General features: G+C 53.9%; 1 protein-coding gene across 9 annotated transcripts in view; it reads right to left on the minus strand.

Moving 5' to 3' along the window:
• Positions 1-24,853, minus strand: part of BRD4 (bromodomain containing 4) — an 81,720-nt gene that overhangs the window by 5,787 nt on the left and 51,080 nt on the right. For 7 of the 9 annotated variants that reach the window (XR_010378085.1, XM_064479944.1, XM_064479945.1 and 4 more), the window contains exons 3-14: positions 24,666-24,803; positions 23,425-23,560; positions 21,611-21,900; positions 20,586-20,948; positions 19,603-19,731; positions 13,779-13,988; positions 12,951-13,150; positions 12,297-12,592; positions 11,088-11,198; positions 1,897-1,949; positions 1,392-1,770; positions 190-786 (exon numbers count right to left, since the gene is read on the minus strand). Coding sequence is in view for 8 of the 9 variants with exons in the window: in XM_064479944.1 (XP_064336014.1) it covers positions 190-786; positions 1,392-1,770; positions 1,897-1,949; positions 11,088-11,198; positions 12,297-12,592; positions 12,951-13,150; positions 13,779-13,988; positions 19,603-19,731; positions 20,586-20,948; positions 21,611-21,900; positions 23,425-23,560; positions 24,666-24,803 (2,902 nt within the window). In the remaining variant the exon portion in view is untranslated. Of the gene's footprint in view, positions 1-189; positions 787-1,391; positions 1,771-1,896; positions 1,950-4,336; positions 6,622-11,087; positions 11,199-12,296; positions 12,593-12,950; positions 13,151-13,778; positions 13,989-19,602; positions 19,732-20,585; positions 20,949-21,610; positions 21,901-23,424; positions 23,561-24,665; positions 24,804-24,853 lie in introns of those variants that run through there. The other 2 variants (XM_064479946.1, XM_064479948.1) reach the window with 2 other exon arrangements.

Consider the following 24,853-nt stretch of genomic DNA (forward strand, 5'->3'; position numbering starts at 1 on the left):
CAACTGATAAAAGACAATTCATGAAGTATCATCACCCTCTTTCAGCTATTCCTCTCGAACCCCAGGGCCTTCGAGGCTCAGCTCTGAGCCCATCTCAGCCTGCAGCACAAACTGACCCATCTGGCTTCTCAAGAACGAAACTCGACCTAGCGCCAGCCTCCCCAGGGCCCAGGGGCGGGCGGCACTTACCAGTTGAGTAGGGGTCTGACTTGTGGTGCCGGGGTGAAGGGTGGTGCTGGATGACTTGCTGAGGCTTGGCGGGCTGTGGTGGGGGTGGCTGCTGGCCCGTGGGCGGGTGGGAGGGCTGCTGGCCGGGGGGCGGTGGGGGTTGCTGGATATGGGCTGGGAACTGCATGGGCTGCATGTGCACGGGCCGTGTTGGGGGCTGGTGCTGTGGCTGGGGGGGCGGCTGTGGCTGGGGGGGCGGCGGAGGTGGCTGCTGCTGCTGCTGCTGTAGCTGCTGCTGCACCGAGGGGTGGGGTGGGGGCGGCAGGGGGGCTGGGGGCTGGGACTGCACCTTCACGGAAGGGAGTAGTGGTGTAGGGGGCTGCACCTTCTGCAGTTGCTGCAAATAGAGCTGCATCTGCATGGAGGTGAGGGGTGGGGCAGGCGGATCTTCATCCTCCTGCAGCAGCACTTGGGGGGGCTGAGCCATGGGGGGCTGCGGGAGCAGGGGCGGCTGGGCCAGGGCAGGCGACACGGCCGGGGGCCGGGCGGCCTTGGGGGGCAGGGCGGCAGCTCGGTTACTGGGCCGTGATGGCTGCTGAGGCAGCGCATTGTGCAAAGCTGGAAGGACACAACAGCGCGGCAGTGAGGCTCACGTGCCCCGCGGCCCCCAGCCCAACCTTTCCACTCCACCCTGACCTCCTGCTTGTCTCTCTCCAACTGGCAATCTTTCCCCATCTTCCTCGGCTTCCCACAAACTCAAGAACAAGGACAGTTTCCAGGCAGAGCTATGGGATCGGGCCCCTCGCCAGCATCACCCTGCCCTGCGCTCCATGAGCCCAACCTTCCTCCTTTCCAAGTGCTTCCCACTTTCACACTCGCCCTGCAGGTCTCAAAGCAAGCCTTGCCTGAAACCCACAGGTATGTCCTCTCTGCGGTGAGCGTGTGTCCCCTCAACCTCCACTGCTGACTGGGAGCTGCAGAGGAGTCACACCTTTCTCCATCTGACACAATGGCTGGCCCAGCAGAAGACCTGAGCCATTATCTTCTGTACCAAAGCACTAACTCTCCATGCAAAGCCCACCCTGGGGCCTCTTGTGTAATTTCCAAAAAGGTCCTGGGAAGCTGCTGACCTCCCCTTAGAGATGAGACAACTGAGACTCTGAAAGTCACCCAGGGTGGGAAGGGGACCTCCCGACACCTCGGCAGGTGTGGCTGCAGCTCACCTGGAGGAGAGACCACCGAGTGCTGGTTGAGATGAGGCGGAGTGCTGTGCTCGGGAGGCTGGGGCAGGTGAGGGGGCAGCTCAGGCTGCGGCAGGTGCAGGATGGGCTGGGTGAAGTGGCCAATGGGGTCGAAGACGCTGCCTGGGAGTTGGGGTTCCAGGACGGGCACCTGGGCGGTGATGAAGGGCGGAGGCGAGGACTTCATCGCGGGGGCTGCCTGCTGTGGCATGGAGGGTGGGGGTGGTGGGGGTGGGGGCTGCGGCTGCGGCTGCGGCTGCGGCGGCGGTGGAGGTGGTGGAGGCTGCTGGGGAGGCGGTGGGGGCTGCTGGGGCACGGGGGCCGGGGCCTGCTGCATCTGCTGATGGTGGTGGTGATGGTGCTGCAGACAGACAGGTTGATGTCAGGCAAGCCGAACCTGCCTGGGTCAGACATAGGGGCCCCCCAGGGCCCACAAAGACAGGTGGCTACTGCTCACCTTCTACAGGACACCCCCGAGACCACATACCTTCTTCTGCTCCCTCCCGGGGTGCCCCTTCTTTTTTGACTTCGGAGCCATCTCTGTGGAGGAAAACAGATGGTGGTGAGGCTACGGGGAGAAGACTGGGAGCTGGTTTTGGATGCAGAGTGAGAAGAAAACAGAGGGTGAGTTCACGAGAAGGGCCAGTGACAGTGAGAGGGAGGGTGGCTGGGTTCTGTCTGGGATGGGAGTTGGTCACAGGGGAAGGAAAGACACGTTGGGTGTCACCTATCCATTTGCCTGCTACTTTTTTCTAGTGGGGACCATGCCTGAAAAGCTGCCCTACCAAGTTCCAGACCACCAACTCCATTAAAAGATGACACCCAAGTGCACTGGGAGCTGAGCTATGGAGACCTCCTTGCCCAAAGCCTCCCCATATTTGCTAGTCAGAGGCCACCAGAGTGACCTGAGCATCTGCATCCCATCCTGCTTTGCCTTGGAACAACCATGGTGTTTGAAATGATCATGTCCATTTGACAGATTAGCGAAGTGAGGCTGAGAGAAATTAAGAGACTTGCCCCAGGCCACATAACTAAAAATTAACAACTCGGCGGCCTCCAACTGCATTGCCTCTTGAAGCTCACTCCTTCCCATTCTCCCATGGGAAGCAGAGATGCATGATTTGGGATGAGAGAGATCAGTGACGTCAGCATGGGCCAAAGCCCGAGCACTTTGTGAAGGGAGAGGAGAAAGGAAGCAGGCCAGCCAGCCAACCTCCTTGGATGACCAGGAGCAAAAAGGGGAGGTGCTAATATCATGGCCAACAAAGGAAGAGTCCACTGGTCAGACTCCCCTTGCCCGCAGGAGACTGGCCTCAGAGAAGTTCCTGTGTTGGGATACTGTCAACGTGCTGCAGGGAGAAATCCCAGTTCCTCAGGAGCCGATGACTTGTTGCTGCCACTGTGTGGATGCATCTGGGGTGTGCCTGTCTCTGTGAGGACTGTGTAAGCACCAGCATGACTCCCTCCGCCCCTACTCCAGAGATTTATGCTAAGGAACTTTTGCTGGATGGATGCCCTTTGCCAAACACTGCTGGGTGTAAACCCGAGAGGGAGAGAGGGAGAGAGGGAGGGGAGGCTTGGCAAGTGCTCAAGGGCTAGAAAATAAGTCACCAACCATCAGGTGGGAGGGGGGACCCAGGATGCCTTTCGGATTCTTGTCCCTGAGAGGCACCTCATGGCTTTGCCTGGCATCTCGAGCTCCTTGCCAGGGTTCTGGCTCTTGCTGCTGGTGTTGGAGGACACATGCCCAAAGCAGAGTAACCTCCACTGGAAGCTGCTTCACGGAGGGCTGTGCTAAGCTTCTGTGAGGTGCGTGGCCTCAGGGTGCAGTGTGCCACCCAAAGGGATGAGAAGGGACCTCATGCCCTGCAAGAGCTCACCATTTCATGCAAGAGACAAGACAGTGACACAGACCTCAGCAGCTACAGACGTATGTCCTCATACAAATGGCAGCGACTGGGGACACCTGGGACATGGGAACTGCAGGCCCAGTCCCAAACCCAAAGACTAGAGATGCCAGCATACAGAGCTCAGGACTCTTTGGGTCACATATGAAACTTGGTCACACATACAAAAGGGAGAAGTCTGGATGATCTGCAGGACCAGGGTTCAGGATGTCTGGCAGCCCCAGGGTGGAGAAGGAACACTGGACTATAGAGGCTGGAGGCCCAGACCAAGAGAACCTTATATACACGAGGGTAAAGTCTGGTACACAGAGGCTGCTGAGCCAAAGGAGTGGGAGAAAGAGGCCAGGGCATTCCACCAGGCTGGGCTCCTCTCCCAGCATGGATTTCAGTAACATAAACTGCAGCTCAAGGGAGGCTGGGGGCAGCTGCTCCCATGCTGGTATGCCTTTGGGGGGGCCTGGGGGAAGAAAGGGGCCAATGGGTAAAATCTGACCAGTAGAAGACACTGTGTTGCAGGGAGAAGGCGGGGTGGGGCCAGGACGGCCTGTCATCTCGGCCTTGGGGAGAAACACCTCTTTCCACCATAAAAGAGGGACAGTAGCTCTCCGAGCCCTCATACCTCCCCACAGCCATGAGCAGAGAGGCCCACGAGGGAACTAGGGGGACACAGTGCAACGGGGCCCTAATGGTTTCAGGGAGCAGGTCTCAGATGCCTTAGAAAAGTCACCAGGAGTATCCTCCCAGGGCCCCACTGAGGTGCTGAGTGGGGCAGGCCTAGAGTGGGAGAGAACGTGGGAGGTGCACAGCAGACCCCCAGGACCAGAGAACTGAGGGGGCCGGCAGGGGGGACCAAAGGGTGCTGGAGCCTGTTTGGGACAGCCACGCCTGGCTCATGTGGCCCGAGCCTTGTATTGGAGTTACTGGTAGGAAAACAAGACAGGAAGTGCACAACTTTACAACACACCAGCCCCAAGACACCCCCACACAAAACTCTCTAGAAAGGGTTACATGAAGATGGCCTCAAGTACTGTGTGATCTTTATTCCATGAAAATCTTGAACTCAACACAAATTTTATCTTTACATAGATGGCAATTGTACAAAGAATTAAAAGTTTTTTGTAAAATCTGATTAAAACACTGATTCCTCCCCACTCCCTCCCCCCAACTCAAGGGAAGGAGACAGGACAAAAGGTTAAGGGCAGAGGTGTGGAGCCCATCAACTGAACCGACCGGGAGCCTCAGCACCAGCAGACACCTTGGCCTCCCACCCCTCCAGCAACTCATCAGGCCCGGCTGGCACCTCCCACTGCCCGCACGTTGGAAGCTGCTGACAAGGGGTGAGTGGGCTTCTGCTCTTTCTGCTCTGTTCCTGGGGCACCAGGTATAGGTGACAGCTTGAGTCTAAAAATCAAGTTCTCTGCCAGATGTAAGTCCCATAGGCAAGAAGGACAGGATTCCTGGAGAGCGAGGGTGCAAGGACCACACAGGAGAGCTGGTCTGTGGCTATGGCCCATGCGCACACGTGTGGGAAAGGGTAGGGCAGTACCACAGGCCGACACTGTGGGAATCTAGCCTTCCATTTGTTCCAAGACGGCAAAATCTTCCCAGAAAGACAATGCCAGTGGCTTCCTAACTGTCCTGTGGGAATCTCCGGGCATGAAGCAACCCTGGCTTGAGCCAGGCAGAGCTGCACTGGGAACCCATCAGGCACAGGCCAAAGGGCAGCTCAAAATAGTCTGGCAAATGGAGCCTGACTGGAAGCTAACTGGCCAGAGGGTCAGGGAGCAATCTAGGAACTTCCAAGTATCAGTGCAGGGCCCTGGAGGTTCTGGGGAGGCTGAAACTAGAACCCAAGGCCAAGGCTGGTCTGGGACAGTTAGAGCTGCTTGGGCCTACGGCCCCAAGGAGCTGGGGATGGGCGCCAGGATTTGCACACACGCAGTGGCCAGCTGCACCTCTCTAGCCTGCCCCGAGCTCCAGAAGGCAGACTCCAAGATGCCAGGAGACGGTTAGGCCTTGAAGTGCACACAACCTACACTGAGAACAAAATAGCTCTGACATGCAGATGCTATTCCTTAGGGGATTTCTCACGTCAGGCAGTTTTCCGCTGAGACGCTGGATTCGTGACCAAAAAAGGGCTGGTATTTATTTTTAGAGCAAAAAAAGCCTATTCAGTGTCTCTTAGAGGGCTGGATAATGTGGCTACCCTGGTCTGCCCCACCCTCAGTGGCTGTCATCATTCTAGAGGACTAAAGACTAGGAGGGTACTTGCACTGGCAGTGCCTCTCAGAAACGTGCATGGAACAGGCCCCGAAGGCTCTGATGCCCTCACCATCAACTGGTCCAGCGCACTGGGTCTCAAGAGTCCTTTCTTTCTCACTAACCCAAATCCCGACCCTACTGAGGACAGGGATAAGCTAGAGGAGCCAGGGCAGCTGGCTGCGCAGCCACTCCTCCCCAGACTTCCCTCACTAATGGCCTGCCTGGCAGCTCCTGACCACTGCAGCCTGCTTCTAATTACCTAGAAAGGACGGGAGGCAGTCTAAGAGGTACCTTCCCCATTCGACTCTCAGAGAAAAGAACAAAGAAGTTGGGGAAATGCCCAAATGGCAATAATGGGAACAGTGAAAACAGGAGGACTCCTGGGGGCTGTGTCAGCTGTGGCTGGTGACAGCCTCTGGCTAACGGAGCCTCATAGGCCACCGGAGAGAAGGCATGCTGAGGGACAGCCCCGATGAGCCTTCGGGCCCAGCTGGCCTCCTCTAAAGCCCCGTTCCTCATTTGGGGAAGCTCTAGATGTTAGCATGTTCTTCCTTAGGCTGAATGGTATCTTTCCTGGGCTAATGTCATTGCAAGGTCCAGGAGAGAAGTAGTTAGGATCCAGAGTCCCGGAAAAAGAGGGAGGATTGAAGAGAAAACATTTGTGATAGGGCCTTGCACACAGAGCAGCACCACATGTATGCGTGTGCAGGGGGGATTGTTATCACCCTTTGAAAGATGCCACCCACCCAGAGGATCCCAGACAACCAGGGAGGCTGGGTGGGACAGCCAGGCAGTCTTTACACAGGAGGCCACGGGCTGGGCAGCCAGGCAGGCAGCCTTCCCAGAGGCGGGACTAGGCGTGAGCTGCTGGACATGACTAATCCACCCCGGGGAACAGGCCCAGGGCTCTGAGGAATTCCATAACTTGATGGAGTCCTGTCCCTTTCACGGAAGAAAATGGACTTAAGCTATAGCTTGCTGGGAAGGAATCTGGAACTGAAGACCGTTTTATTAAGAGTCCGTGTCCAATGATTAGGCAGGACCTACATAGAGGGAGAGAGAAACCAGTGTGAGAGAAATGGTGTGGAATGTACCATTCAAGTCATAAGAACAGAAGAACCGCAGACTGAGCCAGCCTCCTGTGCCCTGTTTGCTGACAGGGCACAAGAGAACAGTGCCGCAGACTAGGAGTTCCGCCCCCTTCCTGGCCAGCTGCAGTGGGGACAGACCCACCTTCCCCTTAGAAGGGCCTTGGATCCGGAAGGCGTGGATGTCTCCAGAACCGCCCTGAGCCTGTTTATGCTTCTAGACAGAACTGCTTCCAGTAATGAATGAGTTCCATGTGCGCCGAGTACACGCTGCTGTTTCCTTTACTGGTCTTTGCATCTGAGAGGCTCCCCTGACTGTTCTCCTTGCCATCACTTCTGAAGACCAGCCTGGTGTGCCACACCCATTAGGCACCCACTGATTCGAGGATATCCCCCCAGGGTCTGCTTTTCTGCCATCTTGCGTATCTCAGGGAGGTGACGCTGACCCTTCCTCAGGACTTGGGTGGAAGGAGGAAAAGCCCCCAAGAAAGGGGCTCTGGAGTGCAGGACCTCTAGCTAACAGCTTCACCTCCGCATTCCTACAAACCTCAAGAAACAAGCAAAAAATTATAAAAAGAGGAGCCAGTTACAGGAGAAGAACAAATACAAAAATAAAAACAGGTTGAGGCGGAAAAGTTGTCCTTTCTTTTTCTAGGGCATCAAATGCAGCTCCCCTTGCCCGGGGAGGGGGCATGGGACTCGTCCCCACCCACACAGCAGAGCAGATGCTTCTGCTAGAGTCACAGACACAACCAACACTGCACTCCCATGGTCCCCAAGTGCGTGTGTGGGAAAAACCCGCCCACCAGCCAGTCTCTCATTCAGGGCACATTCCACAGGGCTCACCCTTGCCCATGAAGCTCCAGAATACCTCCAGCTGCAACCCCTGCATGTGTGGGTGTGTGAGGGGTCACCTGGCAATTCAGGTCGACCAGCTATAGCCTTGTGCTCCAGATCTCTCCCACCCCCACCTCTGCCAGGGGACTTACTCTTTCCCCAAGAGTACACATCACAGCCTTGGCGCAGGCAGCAGCGGGCCCCAAGATGAGACTGGAACTCAGCCCTTCCAAGACACTCCCCCGGGGTGGGGGTGGGGGGTCGCGGAAGCTGAGGTTGGCTGTCTGGGAAGAATGCTCCATGGCCTCCGCCTGCACTTTCCAGCTCAAATCTTTCCAAAACACCAAGCATTCCTTTTCCCCCTGAGGCTATTAAGAAACACCCACATGCACTGATCCTGGGAAAAGGAAACCAGGAGACTAAAATAGCTGGAGTGTGCTCCCTCTGCAACTAGAAGACCAGGACCAAGTCCAAGAAAATTACCCCAGAATTCCCTGAATAGTCGTCCCAGCCTAGGCCAGGGGCATTCTTCAGTGGGACAGGAGCTGTGTGTCCACCTCTGCCCATAAAGACCTGTGGAGGGCGGGGGACATTTGGGAAGACCCAGGCATCAGCAATGTGACAGAGGGGAAGTTGAAGACGGCTAAGGGCAGTGGGAGGGCGGCACTTATACCACTGCCGCTCCCTTTGCAATACTGAACCCTCAAACGGATCCAGAGTTGGGCCAGAATCAAAGCTCAATGAAAGTCCACGACCAACAGCTGGGTTCAAAGGATATGGTGGGACTGGCCAAAATTTCTGCATGCTGCTGGGTGGGAGGAGGAACACATGGTGGCCTGGGACAGAGATGGTGAAGAAACACCCCCTCTGCCCCAGTCTGTGGACACACCACCTTCCTGAACAGCAGCCTGGCCCCAAGGACCAGCCCCATATCCCAAGCAGTTGGCAACAACCTTGCCTATGGACAGTGGCCAGAGAGCAGTCCACATACCACCACCCTAGCCCCAATTTACTGCCTCTGTTCAATTTCTTTCGGTGATTCACGTCTTGGGGCTCTGTCAGCACAACTGACAAAAACAGGTCCTTTCAGGAATTTCGGCTCTAATCCAAATGGAAACACAAGAATAAGAAGGGCAAAACAATTAAGCCCCCAAAGACCAAGAGAAATACCTTCAGTGCCCCCCACCAGCCCTACCCACGAAGGCAGAAACACCTATAACTGGTCATTGAAATCTACCTAGCTCCATGGACCCAGTACAAGCAGCTGCTGGAGTTTCCTGTGTGGGACTGGGTGGTAGATGGCCACATACAGTGGTACCAGGGTGCAGGCTGCCACTTTGGGACCTGTAGAGTCTGAGCCACAAGGCACAAACCTACAGGGTAGGTCCTTCCCAAGAGCAAAAGCAAAAGCTCTCAGCTGGCCCCCGACAGAGCTTTCCAATGAACACAGATGACAAAGGAAAAGCCAGGACCACGAAAACAAAGGAGAGCCTCGCAAAACCCAAGGTAGGGAGGGTGCCGGGGGAGAGGAAGGAGCTGGAGGCCGCCGAAGGAGCCGCCAGGGCTGGACTGCTGGAGCCTGGGAGCCTGCAGCCTGGCGGCTCTGAGACTGTAAATCTCTCTCTCCTTCCCGCCAGGACAGCTGTTCCCAGGACTCTCAGATTACTTGTTGCACAATCTTTCCACTTTCTTTAAAATGGGGGAAAATGAAAAAAGTAAGAAATGCTGTCATGTTTGCTTCATAGCAGGGGTGTAGGGCACTCAAGAACCCAGGAATTTTCCTGCTTAAAGCAAACACCCTGAAGAGTTCAGTGGCCAGGGACAAAGGTCATAGTCACAGATTCACAACTGGGACATCAGGATGTGACGGTAACAGCCCCCTAAGATGCCATGTTGGGTGGGGCCAAGCCACACTGTTTTAACTGTCTAGTCTCTGTCAGTTTCAGTTTTTGGGGTTTTCTTTGGTTGCTCAGACCCTTAGGGAAAAAGCCTGCAAAACCCCAAGCAGGAGCAGCCCTACAAGAAAATGTAGGTGAGAAACCCCAGAGGCAAAGGCAAACCTGAGGCCGGGCTGGAACTGAAAGTGAGAAGTCAGTAGTCATCAGGAATGCTAACTGGGCCCAAGAACACGGCCATTCACCAGGCTGAGGGCAGTGGGCCCCGGCCTGGGGCCAGCCCTTCCTGAGCAAGTATAGGGTGTGGTGCCCCCTGCTGGTTGACATTTTTTTAAAAAAAGCAATGGAGGGGGATGCGGGTTAGGAAGGAAAAAGGGTAAGAGACAGCAACAGAGGTGATCAGCAAATTACTCACAGCAGCCTCTGCAAACAACAGATCAATAAATACAGAACATAATTAATTTCATGTCACTTTGGCCCACTGAAAACGAGGTAGGCCAGAGCATTTGGAGTTCTACGGAAGTCCTCACCAACCTCCAAGGTGAGCCCTACTACTCACTTGGAAAGCCTGGTGCCCTTACTGTAAGAAGATGAATAGTGACAAGGCCCAGAGGCCCCCTTGTCCCAGCTTTGCTGCACAGAGGCAGGCTGAGCCGATACGAGGACCTGTGGACCCACACACCTCAGCGCAGCATCACTCTTCCCAACTGCTATAAGTTGTCCTCAAACTTCTTAGTGTGGCCCCTGGGCACCACCAGGTCACATTATTTATTTATGTGAACCGATGAAGTGGAGCTTATCGTTTATTTCCAGTTAGAAAGAACATGCCAGCAATCTTTGTTGCCCAAACACATTTCCCACTGTGGATGTGCACAATGCAGCCCGCCAATTGTCTGCTCAGCTAATGGAGCTAAACTTGCCCAAAGACAACCCCGTGTGCCCAGGCACAGATGGCCAGCTCCACCTCACGTAACAGGCTGGTCACCAGGGTTCTTCGCTAGCCTCTTCTCTGGACCAAGCTGACCATCTGCTCCCCTGAGAAAAACCAGGAAAGCTTATAACTGGAGAAGTCTCCTTCCCTACCACCACGCAACTGTCAGCATCTCCACCTGCCCCCACCTCCTACATCAAAGCTGCTCCTCAAGTGTGCCAGAGGGCACAGATGCGGGCCGATGGAGCACGGAGGGAAGAAACTGTTAGAAGTACAGGACATACATATCCCAAGTGCGTGTAGAAAAAAGCAGTCAATGCAGCAGTGAGCACACCCTGGGGAAGGTGGCAGTACCCTAAGCCCAGAGCACAGCAGAAATGAAAGCAGGCTGCTCCACACCTGCCAAAACACATCACCTGGAAGGGCTGTGCTGCATGCAGCTGTGATGCAGGGAAGACCATTGAGGCTGGGCAGGGTCACACTAAGATCAATTCCATCATCTGTCCTCCATTCTCTTTCCCCGGGGCTCTGCAGTTTCAACACCCTTGGCCACTTGTCCTCCCCTGCAGCCCAGGTCACGAAGAGACAGGTGCTGGGCTACCCATCACCCCAGTCAAAGGTTAACATGGCAGCCAGGAAGACGGACAGATGAGAGGGCCCAGCAAGTTCTTCTTATGACTGCCATCTCTGGTCTCTAGTAGCCTGGACACAGGACTGAGCACAGGGAGCAACAAAACTCTAAGTTAAAGACATCTAACCTGTTTCAGAGTCTTCGCTGTCAGAGGAGCTGGACTCGCTGGTGCTCTCCGACTCGGAGGACGAGAAGCCCTTCATCTTGGAGGAGCCGGCAATCACATCAACTTTCTCAGCTGCAATAAAGCAACAAGGACAGTTGTCAGGCAGGACCCTGAGTTCCATGAGCCAGAGGGCTGGCTGCTCCTAATGGCTGGCTATGGTTATTCCAGACCCCAGCCAGTGTCACACTTCCCAGCGGTTAGCTGACAGTCTGTCATGCACGCCAACCAAAAACTTGGCTTATCCCGGACTTTTTAAGGTCCCTCCAGTCTCTCAAAATACCCTCTTACAGGAGTCACTGAGGATTAGGAGACCAGGGTAGGAGGGAATTCCCTAACACAAGGCAGTGCTGGGCTTATGCTCGTCAGCTACTTTTCTGGCAGTGCGTGAAGAGGACCTAAAGGTGACACAACAGCCAGAGGCAAAGCAAGACAAAAGACAGAGCCCCAGTGGATCTCCCAGCACTTCAGCATGCAGACCCAGACCGGGGAGAGTGTCACCATGCGGCACCCTGGGGAGAGGCCCAAGGACCCCAGGGGTCAGTGTGGGCTGGGACAAAGACTGTGTGCAAAGTTCTGACGTGGATTAAATCCTACTAGTTCTAAGTCAAAAACTGTGAGCTAACACAAGGCCCTGATAACACAAAAGAGCTGCCTTAAGGACTTGCAAAGAGGGGACTACACAGAGCTAGAGAAGACAGCAGGCAGGTGCAGCCTTTCCTCCTAGCCATGCCCCACCAGAGATCTGAGAGGTGGGGGGGCAGGGAGCTGTTGGGGAAGACTTAGTGGCAGGCAACTGAGGATGAAAGCTGCTGCTGCTTAGAGCAAGGCTTAGGACACCAAGGTGTGCAGGTAGACCCCAGATGGATACCGGCCAGATAAGTCAAGAAAGGCACCAACAGCACACAGCAGGGTCGAATGTGATGTCATAACCCTTCAGAAGTTTCAAGGTTTCTACGTTGAGGACACAGGTTTTATAACTGGGGGTGGGGTGTGGGGAGGATCCTGCAAAGGGAGAGGGTCAAGACTGGACAGCAGAGCTAACTGAAAACCGAAGGTGCCAACAGGGGCCTCGTTAACTGGTGGGCAAAGGGGAGCAGCTCAGCCCACCTTCTCAGTCCCCTTCTTCACCAGGGACTGGGAACACCCCTGCCCCAGGGGGCCCAAGGGCACCTTGAGGTTTCCTTTTCTTCCGCAAACAGGAGGTGACATAGCGCTCCAATTCACGCAGGGTGGACGGCTTTAGGGTCTCAAAGTCAATCTCGATCTCATCTGGATTGGAGTTCTTGAGTGATGGCTCCCGCGACTGGATGATGTGCACCACACGGCCCAGCTTCTCGCCTGGGAGCTTGTTGATGTCCAGGCTAAGCTGCCGCTTCTCCTCATACGACATGGGCTTGCACTTGTCCTCCTCCTCTGACTCGTATGCAGGAGGGGGCTTACTCTTCATGGGTGCTGGCTCCTTCTTGCTACGAAGGGGTGACACAGATACCATCAGAAACTGGTCCTGGTGGGGAAGCGGGGCACCCAACCCTCCATCTGGGGCTTGGGGAGGCTTCCACACCCCCACCTGGTGGTCTTCACAGGAAAACAGGGGATGCTGGCAATACCTTCCTGGGAGCACGCAGCAGCAGTTGAGACCGCAAATGGTGAACTAGGGGCTGCTATGGCTTGTCCTTGCCAACAGCACCACGCTACCTGCTATCCTCCCTCCCTCACCTAACAAGGTGAGCACGAAGGGCCCATCCAGAGGAAAAGGCAGAGGCAGCCTCCCTTCCCACGGCCGGGAACCCCCACCTGGACCAGGGGCAGGGGCGGCCCACAGACCTCGTGTTGCTGTTACTGCTGTTATTTTTCTTGGTCTTTTTGGGAGGAAGTTCCTTGGCTTTGCTTTTCTTATTCTCTTCCACTTCCTCTTTCTTTTTGTGCTTTTCTTTTTTCTTTTCCTTTTTGTCTTTCTCCTTTTTCTTTGGTTTGTTCTGCTGGGGCTGCGAAAGGGCTGCAAGCTGCTCGTGCACGGCTTTGAGCTGTGGAGCAGACAGGCAAGACACACACACTGATTACCCATCACCCTGGTCTCTATGGAACCCCATCGCCAGGGTTTGGAGACAAGGGAGGCAGGGGGTGGGGGCTGGCCTTCAGCTCTGTGACCTGCCATCTCACCAGATTTCCAAAGTGCCCACACCCACCCAGACCCTGAACTCCAAAGGTGGCCCAGTGTCTTCCTTGCCAGAGGAGCCACCCAAGCCCCGTGGCGATCCTGGTCCCAGGAAGAGTCCCTAAGACGCTGGGCAAGAGTGCACAGACACCTGTGGGGACTAAAGGCCTAATGGCCAGTTTGTCAGGAGAGAAGCACCCAGGAAGCCCCAGGAGATAAGGACATGCTACCTTGGCCTCCTCCTTCCAGACACTAGAAGGATCCAGAAGCCTCACTTCTGCCCAGAGAACGGCCATGTCACCCCACCTCCATACCTGCATTACACATCTAAGTATGATCAACATGCACCTGGCCTGCCATAAGGGGCCCAGTGGGAACTCCGCTCCTGCTGGAACTCAAAGCCAAGGACATCATCTGGAGACCCCTAGTGAGACTACCCCAGTCCACGGATCTGAGAGGGAAGAGGGGACTAGAAATGGGGCTGTCTGTGTCCTCACCTGCTCCTGGAGCTCGGCCAGCCGTTGGGCTCGCTCTTCCTCGGAGTCATCAGTTGAGCTGTCACTGTCTGAGGAACTATCGCTGCTGCTGTCACTGGATGAGGGCGGGGCCACAACCTTGGTGGGGGGTGGCACCGCTGGGGAGGACACAGCCACCACAGGCTCCTCAGGCTCATCCGGCATCTTGGCAAAGCGCATCTCGAACACATCCTGGGAGGGAGTGGGAGGAAGCCGTGCCCATGAGGGCTGCTGGGCGCCGAGACAGGTGGACTGGGGGTGCCTGTACCGTAGCCCTGCATCACCACATTGTGTCTGGCTGCTGGGGTTGACTCAACAGGAAGCAAGAGGGAGGTTTAAAAAGGGCCTGGCCAGTGATGACCCCCTTCCCACCACTAAGGCAAGGGGCCACCCAGGCCCCCTTGATAGTTCTTCCAACACTCCTCTCTCAAAGCTCACTTTAAGGAGGAAGGTGCTCCTGACATGGTCTGGCACCCACACCCTGGGAAAGAGCCCAGGTAAAGACATGTGACCTGCACCACAGGAGACAGCTGGCAGGCCAGGTGAGGACCGACGGAAAGAATACTCTCAGGCTCCCAACAGGTTGGTGTTCATTTAGTCAGCACATCCCAAGGGAGCCTTCTGGATGCTGGGCTGGGCACCAGGACACAACAGTGAACAGCACCGGAGGCTCTATCTCACGATTCATGTTCCTGTAGGGAGTGTGCCCAGCAGAGCCCAAAGCCAGCGAGGAGACCAAGCCCTCGCTGCAGCGAGCATGTAACCAACTGAGCAGACCCGTGCCACTAGCTGGGGCATCTCCACGGTACACCAGGCAATGTGAGAAAGATACGGATGGGAGATGCGGCGCTGAGGACAGACTATGGGAAGAAGCCAACACTGCGAGGTGCAAGTAACCTTGTGGAGATCCTGGGTTGACTGAGCACAGTATCCCACCCCAGGAGATCCTAAAACCTCCCAACTCTGAGATTCAGAAATCTGATGGAACTGTGTGGGTCACAGAACGTAGGGGGCAGCAACCCTTCCTGGGTACCTGGGGGTTCAGCTGCGTGCTGCACCAGCCAGCTACCCTTGCTACCCCAACAGCTCCAACATCATAAATCTCATGATAACTCAGGATTGAGGGCTGGCTTTCCAGCAGGATTTTGGGACCTGCTCTAAGCCTGGATTGTCAGTCAATATGGCAACACACACAACAGAAGGGGCCTTTCCCAAGTGTGAGTCAATGCCTGAGAGAGCAGCACAGCCCAAAAGGGTTGTGGGCTCAAACTCCAAGGCTGCTGTTTCAACTGGGGCCTACTTGACAGAGCCAGCCCTAGATGGCTTTCCTGATGTCTTTGGAAACACAGCTTCAGGCCTCCTAGCCCTCAGGCAGCTACAGAAGTGACCTGGACAGCAGGGCAGGCATTCCACACAACTGTGGTGCTGTCCCCTCCCCTCCAGACCAGTTCACTCAGTCTCCTTGAAGGCAGGTTCTCCTCTCAGCAAGGTGTCTGCCTGAACTCTGCTATCGGAATGGTTTTGAGGTTAAGTGCTAGAAGGGCAGTAACTTTCTAATTTACTCAGATATAAATCCTGGAGCAGATCTGAGGGCAACAGAGAAGACAAACAGGAGGGATGACCAGAGGCCATCACCAGCCAGGTGATGCCCTGGATGTGAGCAGGCTCAGGTCCCCGACTGACCCACACAAGCATCTTAAGAGCCAGGCCTGCTCTTAGAGAAGTATGTCTAAGAAGGTGGCAGGGCATCAGGACCCCACAAAGGGAGGAGGGTGGCAAGCAGGGCCTAGCACTTGGTGCTGCTGGGAGGTGACCATTTATCAAGCAGAAGCTGCCTCGTGCCACCTGTCTGTGAGGCTAGCCTCCCCCACCAGCTGCCAGACAGCACTACCTTTGCCCCAAAGCCATCACTGTTCCTATCCTCCCCTAGCTGTGACTGTTACGGAAATAGGGGTGGCACCCACCTTGAGACCTTCTTCCACTCCCCTGCTGCTTCTTGGTCTCTGCCCTCCCAAGGCCCCAAGACCAAATAGCAAGGAGCATGTGACAGGTCAGGTGGGCTGGCTGGGAAGGCACCATGGGGTCTGCAGGGCTGAGGGCCTGTAATCCTCCCACCTGCTCCAGCTCCAGTAGGGGACCATCCTAGGCAACACAGTCAGGCCTGTATGCCAATGAGCCAAGGACCACTGCAGAGAACTATCCCCAGTGGCTGAGACAGACTCACACTTAACCAGCGCCTGCTCTGTAGTAAACAGGAATGATGTGCTCCCTGCCCTCAAGGGGCGAACACAAATAGTTGAAAAGTGGTCTAAGTGCCAAGGTAGAAACAGCAAGAGGTGGCAAGCAGCCTGTGCGGGATCTAAGACCTAAGAGTAGGACAACAACATCTGCAGACCCCTGGGAGGATGGTGCAAAGGGAGAGGTCGAGGAGAGTGGGGTCAGGGTAGAGGATGGCAAAACCCAGTAAGACGCATCTGGGCAAGTGTCTTATGAAGGAGGACAGCAAAAGGGAGGAGAAGTGAACACGAACAAGCAGCACCCTCCCAAGGGAGCAGGGGCTCAGGCTTTCTGCATTAGGGTCTACAGTGTCTTGAGGTGGACCCATCTCCTCCTCCTGGTATGACATTACCAGCCCCCCTCCTCCAACAACCTGAGCTCATCAAAATTCTCAACATCAACCAAGAACACTGGTTTCAGAGAGCAAGTATCTCCTCTTGCTAGAATGTTGACCAGAGTCATTTATTCTGGGCTACATCAGACTCATGGAGAAAGCTCCTTATCCCCTCTTTAGTTAAAAGGAGATGCTCAGGTACTGGGATGTTGCAGTACCCAAAGACTCCTGGGCAAACCAGCCTGCACCTCTGCACAGCTGGAGACCCTAGGGGGAAGTACAGTTCAGTCAGCCCCTCCATGGCCACGCCTGGATATTGCTGTGGGGCTTGGCCATACCTGGGCATCCCCCAGGGCACAGAGACTGGAGGGTATAGGGGTGGGGAACAGGATATAGGCTGTGGGAAGCCCAATAGTTTCAGGTGCTGGGGATGCAACTGTGCGTGGACACTAAGATACACACACACACACACTCTGTCTCTCTCTCTCTCTCACATATATTTCAAAAGCTTCCTACCTCAGGGGTCTGATGCAGGACCCAAACACTTTTCTCAGTTTAATTTTTTTCCTTGCTGTAAACACAACTGCATACCACCTTGAATTTGCACTTTCTCTCAAAATAAAACTCTGGTAGCACCTAGGTACCAAACTTCCTAAATTACTCCTCACTTCACAATAGAGCAGACTAGAGGACAGTACCGCCAGCAGCTCTGGGCCTACCAGCTGGGCTGCCAGCCCTAAACTCAAGCCACCCTCAGGCTGCTGAGGAACCCCAAGCCTGGGGGCTCCTGGCTGTCTTTGTGACCACAGCTGCCAAGCAGTGGGATGTGGGTTTTCTAAAGGCCCAAAACCTAGAGACTAGAAGAGGAAAATTCCAGTCCTTTGGCACAGCCTAGTTACAACCTAGTTAAGAGACAGGAAATCCCAGTACCTCTCACTGAGGCAAACAAGGTGTGGGGTTTTGTTGCCCCCTACTCTCCAGTGGGCAATCTAGCCACCTAAACCATGCTGATCCTAGAGAGTGTCAAGATAAAGAAGAAAAACAAAAAGCCACAAATACAGGAAGTACCTTCCAGGGGAAAAGTCTGCACAGGTGGCCTGCCACGTCAACTCTGCTGAAGCGGAGACACCCCCACCAGCCTCCTGGCATGTCACTTTCAGTAACACGGAGACCCACCCTGCAGCAGGCAAAGGAGGCCACAGGCAGAGGCAGCCCCCTGTTGAGTGGCCCACTGGGCACTGTCCCCTGCCTCTGCCTGAAGTGAACCCTTCTCAAGACAAGGACCTTGTCCTATCTAGCCTGGTATCTGGAGTCAATGTTTAAAAAAGAAGCTGCTGTGTGGCAAACATCTCAGTGTCCTTGCTCTGAGTAAACCCTGTGTTAGGGTGTGCTCATACTACTTCCAGGACAAAAATGCAAAACAAACAAAAAAACAAAAACAAAATCCCAAATGACCTTAAAACAGGCACAAAAATTAGGAAGACAAAAAGCTAGAATATATCAGAGGATATTCTCTATCTCCTTTTTAAATAGAGTAGCTCAAAATAGTAATCTTTGGTGCTGAGAGAGACCTTGTTTTGGTTTAGCTATTTTCATCAGGGCAAATAAAGGATGTGGGTATTTATCTGGGCAAAAGCTACTACCCCTCAAGTCCTCAGTAGTGGGGGGGGGGGTGAGCTCACTAAGATGCTGCTCTGAAGGGACCATTGGTGATTACGTATGAGAACTACAGCAAAATTATAAAGCCTGAGTTTCTTCAAGGATGGGAAATGCGTAACAGTGAAAAAAGCAGCTTTATGAAGAAAGCAGACAAGATAGCACCGAACTGAAGAAAAACAAAACAAAAAACCTGAGAGAAAACACAACTAAGAAACAGCCAGTAGAAATAAAAACCTTCAAGTCTGAGTGTGTGTTTACATGATAGCCAAGTCCACACTAGTAAGGTTTTTTGCTACCCCTAGACTTTTTAGGACACATCCTGTGAACTAAAGGCTGGCCCAGACAGGGCCAAGTGAAAGAACAGAGGAGACCATGCCTTGGCTCCAGTGTAGATGACACAGGAGACACTATGCTGGTGAGTGTGGGACAAGGTGTAGAGCTAAGAGAGCTGAGAGGCAGGTAGGTGGCAGGGTTCAGGTGACCTCTGACAAACACAGACCCACCCACAGGTCCTTTTGCAAGTCCTTGATTCTGCCCTGGAAGCATTTCACAGATGGCTGAGAAAGCCTGGTGTGAGGAAGTCCTGCTCACATGCCAGGAGAGGGCTGGACACAGGATGCGCAGACTGGACCTGAGATCCAGCTAGAGTACCTGTACCTTGTGACAGCAGGTGGCCCAGCCCACCGCCTACCGACACTAAATGCAGAAGTGCAACCTGGGGCCTTGGGGATGGGAGGCTGCAATTTTTATATTATATATGTAATTTCAAAGTATTAAAAAAAAACAGATTATAACAGTTCTAAATATTGATTTTATTCTCCATAATTTTGAATTCCTGATCTTTCTACCCAAAGACATACTTCTGTTGAAATTTGAATATCTTTCCTTTTTTTTAAATAAAGAAAAGTGGAGTCAGTTCACACATTTATGCTGTAATCTTCCCCCTCCCTTCCACCCATGTGTGTATTCTGCAGTGTGCATCACCCAGAATCAACTTGAAAGGGCCACGAATCCCACCCACTAGGGCATCATGGCCACACAGAACATAGAAAAGCAGCCACTCTGCAGCTGGAAGGCAAACAAAGACTTTCAAGGCTCTGGTGAATAAATGCCCACAGTTGAGGAATTACTTCAGGTCACAACTGTGACAAAGAGTCTACCTGGCAAGAGTGTCCCTCGTCGACTTGAGACAGGTCTGTTTTCAAGAGGTGGGGCCATGCACAGCATATGCACTCTTCCGGCCAAGGGCAACCGAATGCAGGTGGGGTGGGGGGGTGGGCTTTCAGTGGGACACTCCAAAACAAAACCCAAAATGCCCAAGACAGAAACCAACCAACCCTGCTTTACTTATAATGAAATAATCCCAATGTAAGATGTACGTGTTATCCTGACTTTAGTCCACACTTCCAAAGCAATGTGACATAATAAAGCAAGTGAGAAATAAAATCTGCCAAGGCCCATAGAGGCCTGGCCCACCCAGGACCCCAGCCTGCTCTGCTGTAGGATGCCACACATGGAGATTCCCCAGAGCCTCACCTGGAGCTTGCGGGCCATGGCTACCACCTCATGGTCAGGAGGGTTATACTTGTAGCAGTTGGAGAACATTAATCGGACATCAGCACCAAATTCCTGAGCATCACGGTACTCACGGGCCTCCAGTTTAGACTGTAAAGACAAAGACAGGTCCCAGTTAGCCATGGCTGCCCCTGTTCCAAAAGGAAATGACAGCAAAGAGGGCTGCCTGTAGGAGCAAGTTAGCTTCTCAATGGCTCTGGGTTTAACTCAGACCCTAGTGGGAAGAGGTTATCACTCCAACTCTCAGCATCAGGTGGACAAGGAGACACTCAACAGCAAGCCTCAGGGCCGAGACTGCCCTGCTAGCATCCAAACCCACTCACTGCTCCTGACTAACAGGCAAGTGGACAAAGAATCCAAAGAGGCAGAGCTTAAGCCAGAACCACAAAGGGACGTTTGGGTCCAGTTCTGACCTGGCGTGTACTTGCCTTGGTAATACAGGATAGGACACTGGTCAAAAGGAACACAGCAGTGTCCCCTGCTCTGCCCATTCCATGTTTGGGCAGATTTACTCCACTCCCAGGAAAAAAATGCCAAAAGGCTTAAAGTAAGTAAAACCAAAAAGGCTTCAAAACACTACAGTGAAAATGCCAGCACTTGTGTTTCTCCTACTGACGAGAGACATCAAGGCCTTCTCAAAGACACAGAGCCTGGCAGAGTGACGGCCCTCCAAACTCTCCGGCAGCATCTGCCACGTGAAGGTGTCTGTGGACACTGGGCCTCAAGGCCACAGAGGGCTCTGAGGACAAGGGGGAAGCACCGCTGTCTATAGCACACAGTCCGGGGCTGTCCCCACGATCCCCAGCAGGGGGCGCTGGGCTTCTCTGGATGGGTAAGAAGAGTCTAGACAGCTAAGACTGGGCCCTTGCCCGGAATGGGCTCAGAGACGCCAGCCTTCCTTGTCCTGGGAAGCCCCCGCCCCAGCTCCAGGGCACACCCCCCACCTTGATTGTGCTCATGTCCATGGGGTGCTTGATGATGTCACAGTAGTCATGCAGGCCCAGCGCCTCCACGTCCACGGGCTTATAAAAGGGCCAGGCGTAGGCCGCGTGCTTCTTGGCGAACATCTCCTTGAGGATGCCGCTGCAGCACTTGAGCTGCTCCGACACCTTGCTGCTCTTATCCGGCGCTGGGTGCTGCTGCGAGTCTGGCACATCCTTCTTCGGGGGCTTAACAGGCCGGCTGCTCTCCCGCCTGGGGCCCAGCTTGGTGGTCTTGGGCTCCGGGGGCAGTGAGGGCGGCTCATGAATGGGGTCGATGGTGGTGGGGGTGGTGGTGTCTGCTTTCCTCTTAACCCCCTTCTTTGTCTGCCGAGAGCACAGGCGTGACAGGCATAATCAGAGGCGGCGGCCGGCACAGCGGGCCCTCAGGGTCACTCCTGAAGGCAGGTCCTTTCTAGGGTCTCAACACTCAAAGGGAACAGGGCCCAAAGGCAATTCCACAAATGAAGGACTGGAAACAGGGAGACCCTGTCCCACCACTCTGTTCTGAAGCTGGGACAGGACCCTGCCAGTGGCAGGAGAAGGCACACAACTGCATGCAGGATCTGCTCACTGGAGGCCAGAGAGACCTACCTCCTAAAGCAGTTTCCAGTCCCACAGCCAACCCCCGTCACTCTGGCCACCCGAGGGAGGCACATTTCCGACACTACTTAAACAGCATCTGCAAATGTGCGGTTCTAAATCAGACACGGGGGGTGGGGGCAGCAACCACCTGAGAAGTGTGACTCAATTATGGGATCTTGGGGTCAGCAGGGCAACAGCTTCTGGGCTGTGCTGATTTAAACACAATGTGACCCCCTTCCTCCCCAGAAATACCCACAAATGCCCAGGGAGCCAGAAGCACTGGCAAGGATGAGTGAGTGTCTCCTGTAAGCCTCACTGCAAATTGGGGGGGGAGTGTCGTCTAGTTGAGGTGGCAGGACCCAGCCAGTGGCCAGGCTGGGCGGCAACACGCACAGGATGCTCACCTTCACAGGCTGTGGGGTGGCTGCGATGATGGGTGGGTGGCTCTGCACGGGCTGGGGGGCTGGCGCAGGTGGAGGTGGTGGCTGGGGGGGCACTGGTGGGGGGGTCTGCAGTGGCTGGGGAGGCACCACTGTCATAACAGGGGTCTGGACGATGAGGTCTGGGGTGACGGTGGGGAAGGGGTGAGGTGTGGCCTGCACAGATGGAGCATTCTGCTGAGGGGTCTGGGTCTGTGGAGGAGTCGACGCTTGCGTTGCGTTTGGTACCGTAGAGACACCAGGTTTTGCGGTCCCTACCAATCACAAAAGGGACAGGTTAGATGCAGTGCTTGCATGCTGGTTGACCTTGTGGGGACACTGCCACAGGTGGCAAGCGCACGTCTGCATGGGCATGGCACAGTGTCACCATAACTATTTGTCTAACAGAACAGCCTGAACACCCTTGACCTCAGCCAAATCTGTCCACCTGTCCCAGGGTGCTCCGAGGGCAGTGACACATGGCATTCCACACTTCCTGGGGTGTCCTGGCTCCATGTCCTGACTCGGGCACAAAGACCCCTTCAGGAGCATGAAGGCCTGAGCCAAAGGAGCAGGAAACACACGCTGAGAGTCAGCACCAGGATAGTGATGGAGAGGGGAAAAAAAAAGAAAAACCTCCTTGGCACTTTCAGGCAGAGCTGTCCTCATTCCCAGAAACGCTGCCTTCTGAGTAAGCATTTCTGGCAAGGGGCCGGCATCAGCAGCCCTGGCCAAGGTTTCTGGAAACCAGCAAGCTACCACCACTCTGAGCCACAGAGGGAGGCTAGGCAGCTACTGCCCTTCATGACCAGCTCAGGCTGCCTCCCTGCAGTGGTGTGGGTGAGCCAAAACATACAACACCCCACATCTGCCCTATGTGAAGACCAAACCCCTTACCCAGGCAGAGGGTAGGGCTCCTTGGCTGTAAGGTTACTGGATGCCTTTGAGCAAATTCCACGGCCAAGGAGTGGCCCTCAAGACCAGCTCTCCTTGGCTACCCCTCAGCCCTACAGGGGATCTAGCCAACCCCATTTTGCTCCTTTGAAGCCACCACTTCCAAGCAGGGTGGGAAGCCAGGTGAAAGCCTGCTCCTCAGAGAAGCAAACAACTCACAACACGGCCCACCTTGCAAGCACTGCTGTTGTGCAGCACAAGCTGTGGATGGCAAGATGGCAGAAGCAGCTGTTAGTACTTTTCCTAGAGAGAAACATTTTATGAGCAGGCTACTCCCTACCAGCTGGCCTCTGGAATCCTGTGTCAGGCTGAGAGACAGGGGTACGTGCTAAGATAAACAAGGAGAGCCTGACTTTAGAAGACTATCAAATAGCAGGCATGGCTCTGACACAAATGCATTAAGATAATTCAAGTAACAAACCTCAAGGCTCTAGGATCAGGGTATTAGTATAGCCTTTGATCAGGTTAATTTCTTTTTTATCTAAAACAAAGAAACAAAGACTATGGCACTGGTGGGATGAAGAATTCAAATAGCTTAAAATGCTTTGAAAAGGTTACACTTTCCTTTTAACTGAAGTCCATCAAAAAAGGCAGTGTCCAATTTTTTTTCTATTTTTTTGGGGGGGTGTCATGTGACCCTCTGGGGTGGTTCCCACGATGAACTTGGCCCGACCATATCCAATTAGCAACAAAGCAGCCAGTGTATAATGGAGCTGTCTTCCCACCACGCCTAGTCCTCCAATGAACTTGGAGAAAGTTGGCAAAAACCTAGGGAGAAACAAAGCCAATTTCCTTGCTATTTCAGTGTGAAGCTAACAGTGCTGCGGACACCAAAGGTACCCTACCTGCTTCCTTCCTCCCACGTCCTCTTCCTTTTGCCTGGACTATCATGATCTCAGTTTCTTCTGTGGGCAGTTCGTTGATTTTCTGCAAGAAGAGCTTCTCCAGAGCTTCTGCCATTAAGACTATGTCATCTCCAGGCTAAAAGAGGAAACACATGGGGTGAGGGCTGGAAAGCCCGCCCCACTTTTCTAGACAGTTCAAGAGCTCCACACCCTATGCCCCAAAGCATGGAGCATCATATTCAGGGTCCTTCCCCAATATGAACCCCAAAGGGCCACACAGCTACACTACCAGGCATCACTGGAGGCTTCATATGTCTGCAGGTCTGTTGCCTCTCTAGTCTTTTAAGTTCTGGCCTGAGAAACCATCCTAATACCTTAAGTATCCATCAAGCTCTGCCGATCACAGGGGCCCTCTATTGCATTAGAGCCTCCTTTGACACAATTCAACTTCACTTGAATTACACAGGATTTCTTGCCACAGATACAAGAGCATGGCTCCAATAATGTTCCCCAGTGTACCCCAAAGGCAGCTGGGACTCAGGGCAATGTCCATCTCTCACTCCCTTATAGGTCCCCACTCTGCCGCCTCATCGGTAATATGCTGTTTCCACTCGGCTCTAAACTGAAATCCTCATCTGTGCACATTTCACTTAAACCTAGTGGTGAGAGCTGAGACTAAACAAATGCTTTGGCTTCATAGAACAGCCAAACTGAATGGTTTGGCTACTGGGTTAAGAAGTGATCTTTAGTTCTACATTTTAGGTCATGGGGCAGTTGATTCTATGGTTGTGAGTCATCAATGGTCATGTCCACAGTTGCAGATGCGGCAGGCCCCAATGCACCATCTCTCACGTTTAGGTTTCTGTTTGAGTGCACCTTTGCACAATTACATTTTAGGAGGCCCCTTCCTGACAATTCACGTCATCCAAACAGATTTCTTAGTAAGAGTTGTCACTGTCCTTTTCAAGAACCAAAATCCCAAGGGCTGAGAAGTACATACTTCAAGCTAACAAGGACAGTTAGAAACAGAGCCAGAATGTTTTTGGCCTCAAAAGAAACAGAACCAGTCACAAGCAAAACCAGCGCTCCTATATGCTTCTGCCTCCAATGGTCTCCTCTCATGAGACTCCAATCCCATCTGCTCTCAGTACCTCTGCCCACAAGTTCCAGACATGCACACCTCCTCCTCCTTTACCTCCTCTTTTCCCCAGGGCAGCTGGACAACAGCCCCCACATCTCACCTTGTTGTAGATGTAACAATTTGTAAACATAGTGTTGAAGTCCTGGATACATTCCTGAGCATTCCAGTAATAGTTGTTTTCCAAGCGCTTCTTTATTGTTCCCATATCCATAGGTGTTTTAATGATCTTATAGTAATCCTGGAGAGCAGAAAGCAAAAGGCCAGTGTCACCTCCACAGCCATGCAGCA

The sequence above is a fragment of the Camelus dromedarius genome, chromosome 27 (genome assembly GCF_036321535.1).
Source record: "Camelus dromedarius isolate mCamDro1 chromosome 27, mCamDro1.pat, whole genome shotgun sequence".
Classification (NCBI taxonomy): Eukaryota; Metazoa; Chordata; class Mammalia; order Artiodactyla; family Camelidae; genus Camelus; species Camelus dromedarius.